Here is a 4,960-nt window from a genome sequence, read left to right on the forward strand (position 1 = left end):
GTAGTCATAGAAACACCTAGAGAACCTCGGGCACCGCCGCGGAAGGGGCAAGTGAGGGAAGAAAAGCCTCGGGCGGCAGGGGTGGGGGTGGGGGCGAACGGGGGCGGCCGGTCCCAGACCCAAACCAGTCCTAGCGACAAAAACAGCCCACGGCAGGGACGCAGGAGGGCGTTGCGGGAGGGAGAATCCCTCTTTCCAGCAGCAAACCTCTCACAGTTGCTCACAACAAAGTGAAAATCCGTCCTCCGGACGACCCATTCATTCCTCCACACCTTTACCGTGTGTGACCTCACTACCAACAACCTCTGATGTTTGCCGAGACACACGTTCAAATAGATTTCTCCAAAGGAGTTAAATAATTAGGTTACAAACCTGTAGGCATCTCATTCTCACGAGGGTCTCCTCCCACCTCCCCACCCCCGTTCAAAAAGCCCCAAACAACAAACAAACCAAACCCACAGACCCAACTGAACAAAGACAGCAGCTGGGCGACCCCCTCACTGCGTTCTCCCCACTTATTTACTGGGTGACCCTTCCTTTCGCTTCACCTCCTAACCCAGTGCCTCTGATTATGAGATAATGGATTTTGCGATTTTCCTGTCGGGGGAAAAAAAATCCCCACCGAACCCCACGTTTTCATCTTTGGACTGTTTTATTTAAGCCAATGGGAAAGTATTGAGAAAGTAATTGATTCATAATGATCCATAAATCGATGTCGGGGAGCGGTGGGGGGGGGGTGGAGATGGAGATGTATGAAGAGTGGGAAGGGGGATGCTGTTTATTTATTTTATTTCTAAAGCTTCAAGTAAAGTAGCTTTGACACTGTTGGGGCTGGAGGGGAGGAGCTGTTGGGCTCTGCTGGATCATCCATCATCGCTGTCACCCAGAGTCTGCCCCGAGGAGCCGTAGACGCAATCTCCCTTCTGTCTCTACACCGAAACTATTAATATTAAAACCTCCCTTCAAACACTGCGCGGACGGTCTCCATTCTCATCACAATCTGACCGGCCTCCCCCATCAGACCCGCAGTTTCCCTGCGCCGCAGCTTCCTCCAAGCCCGGCCCCGACGGAGGGAGCTCCACGACCGCGCACGACGCCCTTAGTTGATTACAGAGTCTGTTAGGTTCCTCCTCCTCACCCCGTCAGTTTGAAACACGTCTGTCTGTCTAACACACACGCGCGCGCGCGCAAAGAGAAGGCCAGGTGAGGGCCGGAGCCGCCCGCGCGGAGGGGGGGAGTCTGCACGCCCCCTGCGCCTGCCTCAGCCCCCGCCAGCCTCCTCCCAGGCTCGTCCATACCGGGCTGTGGCTGCTAAGCCCGCACATCCAAACACCGCCCCCGGCCCAGACACCAGCCCTTCTAACACAGTGGCAACTTGCAGCGGAGGTCCGGGCTCCTTATCAAATTGCTGGCCTGCAAGACTGGTGGGGAACTTGTGGAGGATCCCTGTCCAGTCCCTTTGAAGGAAGGTCCCTCCTCTGACAGCTGCTAGAGATATTAGCCACATTTCCCTTACCAAATCTGCTCCAGGTTAACAGGCCCACAGGGGCGGGAGGGGGCTAGGATCCTGATGGACTCTTCTGGACAGATCTAACCAGGGTGAGCTGGGGCGAGTGCGGGGCGCTGACCTGGGGGTGGGGGGCGGGTGGGGGAAAGGAGGAGTGTGGGGAAGACATAGACTTCCCTTATCTTTTCTTCTCTTTTTCTTTCAAAATGTGGCTTCTTGCTCAATTCCCAACCCTTAACAGATGGCGACTGCAGTTCTCTCAGAATTTCTTAAAGAAAGGGAAACCTTTGGAATTTATTTCTGCTTTTGCTTTTCCATATAAATAAAAAAGTGTTTTTATATTACTCTTGTTTTGGAGAACATAAGCAATTTTATTCAGACTACAGTATTTCCTTTAACACTATATGGTTGTCAAAACACCATTCCCAGTTTCTTTGCTTTTGACAGCTGAGTCTTTCTTAAATATACCCAAATCGGAACTCTTTATACTAAATAGTAAACCCGAGATAGGAGCAAGTGCCTTCTGAGGTGGTATAAAAAAAAAAAGCATTATAAAAAATTGGACAACTCTACCACCTCTCTCTGTTAGCATCTGGAGTGGGGCGGCGGGAGAGCAAGGAAATGCAAACAAATATTATTACAATGATTATTCATCTCTAAATATTTAAGAAGGTTAAGGTTTATGTGATAGGGTGTGACGTTGTTAAAGAAATTAAACCTGAGATGACTTTATCTGTTAAAATCAAGAATAGAGAGTTCTGGGATCTAAACTGTGATGAAGTAGCTTAATAATTTTATTAAACACTTTCTATATGAGCCAACTACTAAATAAACCCTTCAGCATTTACTCTACTGACAGGAAAAGAAGAAAAACTTTGCCAAATTTTTTCTCAGTTGACGTGAGAGCTAATTTACAAATGAAGAACTTGTCAAATTTTACCTACAAACATTTAAAATAAAAATAAATAATTATTTAAATTTTGCAAAAAGACTCCATATATAATTGGATGACAGAAATGAGAGGAAAGCTCTCTCTATTCCAAGTGGCCCAGAATTTCTCCATGAACAGTTAGCTGGTATCAGAAGTGTTATTTCTGTGTTTAAACAGCAGAATGCTAATTAAACTAATAAACAGATTTATAAAAATTCTACCTAAAAATGATACAGAACAATAGAAGCTTATTTTCTTGTTCCTTTGCATACAACTTCTATTAATGGCTGTTTGCTTGCTTGTTATGCAATGGGAAGAGGGAAGAACCCAAAATAAGATTCAAACTTGGATTTCTGAGATAGTGAATGATTTCCCAATCAGGCTGACAGCACACAAGTAAACAAAAGTTTATGACAGTATCCCTTCTGAACACAGGATTCAAAGTTTGGGTGTTACAAAATTCCAGGATAGTGTATTTATTTGAACAACTGAGAGGCATGCAAATCCCTCACACCTTTTTTCACTCTGCTCACTTTGGCAGGCGTTTTGTGTAGTACCATCATGTTAATGTCAGAGGTGTTCAGGAATGTTGCATGAAATTTTGAAAATGGCATTACATTGCCTGTTTTAGAAAAAAAAAAATTAAGTTTAATGAGCAAATCATCACACTATAGTGCCTGCATGTGGAGGTGTCTGAAATAAAAAGACAGCATCCTATAATTTATATTAAATATTAATGATTAAGTAATCTTTTCAACACAGGATTTCAAATTCCAAAGAAGTTGTTTACTCATCTATGAACATCTATATGTAAATTCTTAATTTACATATTCAACAGTATTTTAGTAACTAAGACAGAGAAAAAACACAGGCAGATGAATTATCTTTGAGCACAGACGTTAGTTATTTCTTATGATGTAAAATTAACCCCGAAAAAACCCTTTATTCTGGCAGAAGATAAACATGAAAAGCTTCATCTGAAAGTATTTTTTTTTAACTTCATGCAGCTAAAGAGGAGGTTGGACATGTTGGTGATCTTTCAACCTGGCTCATAATGCGCACACACACACACACACACCATTTCATACCTTTAGAAGTTTTCTGCTGGTAGAATTTATAGGCCAAATATATACTGAAAGCTTACAGATGGTTACCTTAAAAAATTGTTGTTAAGTTTTGATATAGACTGGATTTCTGGAGGCAAAGCCATCATCTACTTTCAATCCCAAGCATAGGCTCTGTGCAACCTTGCCTTAAAACTATTAAAAACACAAAAGCCTAACAAAAAATCAAAAATGAAATATTTATTACCGCATTTTGTGACTTAACACTTTTTTTTTTAACATAACGTCACAGTCCTCATACAAGTATTTTAATGTAAATTTGACAAAGCTTAAAGGTAACAGCATTTTCTTCTAGTGAGGAACACGTGCTGAGAAAAGAAGAATTCATGGACATACAATACCAATTCCACAGCAGATCTGATACTAGCAAAAACATTCTTTTTTTTTTTCAATTGAGGTAAACACATAGAATATCTAACATGAAACAATTAATAGACCGAACTCTGTACGAAGTTTGTTACAGTATTCTCTTGCTCCTTTTTATCCCCCAAGCTTTGAGTTTCTGATAAAGTCCTAGTTCTGGTACTATGACCATTAATAACTTTTTTTGTGTGTTGAGGAAAGCTGCCCAACTTAAGATTGTTTTGTCCACAGCCAAGGCTTAGAACTCCTGGAAGAAGCTCCTGCTCTGTCTTTAAATCTTCATTGGCAAGCTCTTTGAAGAAGAGTCCCCCAAAATAATAATAAGAATTGGCTTATGAAGCACAAACTATAAAGATCTGTTTGAAACTAAAGGACACATTTATGGAGGAACAAAGGCTGGGCATGAAAACACATTCTTGAAGCCGGAGTCCGAGGGATGAGGTTCAGCCAAACGTTCACCAAGGTCTCCAGCGTGGTTCTTTTCTCATTGGCCCAACAGGTTTAAAATATACCACAGTCTCTCCTGGATAGTGAATTCACTGATGAACCAAAACAGTCATTCTTTTGGGAACAACACACATAGTGTGGAAAACAAGGATATATTTTTTTTTCTCTTCTAAAACTATTTGAGGCAACATAACGGAGTGATCAACAGAAATGTACAAGTTTAACTTAGTTCCTATGTTTATACTACAGTAGTTATAACTCTCAGAGTCTTTTTCCAGAGGATCTTTACATGGACAGAATTGTCTCAGTGAGCCCATGATTTCACATTTGTGTTCTTGTCTCATTGGTCCTCTGTTGCTTGATGAAAAATGACAAAAAGTAAAAAATAATCACAGCTGTCTGGAATTTCATATTGAGTGTCAACATCTGGTCAAAGTTCAGAAAGTCTTAAAATAGTTTTTGCGTGTGTTTCCTTTTCCCTTGAGTTCCCTTATACTACTGGGCATGAATGTCCATAACCTGTCCACCAACATTAGGATCTACAGAATTTAACATTGTGGGACTCTGTGCTGACATAGTCATTCCAGG

General features: G+C 41.8%; 1 protein-coding gene across 9 annotated transcripts in view; it reads right to left on the reverse strand.

Annotated features, from left to right (window-relative positions):
• Positions 1-3,727: 3,727 nt before the first annotated feature.
• Positions 3,728-4,960, reverse strand: part of MEIS2 (Meis homeobox 2) — a 226,410-nt gene continuing 225,177 nt past the window's right edge. For all 9 annotated transcript variants that reach the window (XM_081507121.1, XM_081507117.1, XM_081507116.1 and 6 more), the window contains one exon: positions 3,728-4,960. This exon is cut by the window's right edge and continues 194 nt beyond it. Coding sequence is in view for 3 of the 9 variants with exons in the window: in XM_081507117.1 (XP_081363243.1) it covers positions 4,868-4,960 (93 nt within the window). In the remaining 6 variants the exon portion in view is untranslated.

This window comes from Giraffa tippelskirchi, chromosome 7, assembly GCF_054371585.1.
Source record: "Giraffa tippelskirchi isolate mGirTip1 chromosome 7, T2T-mGirTip1v1.2.pri, whole genome shotgun sequence".
Taxonomy (NCBI): domain Eukaryota; kingdom Metazoa; phylum Chordata; class Mammalia; order Artiodactyla; family Giraffidae; genus Giraffa; species Giraffa tippelskirchi.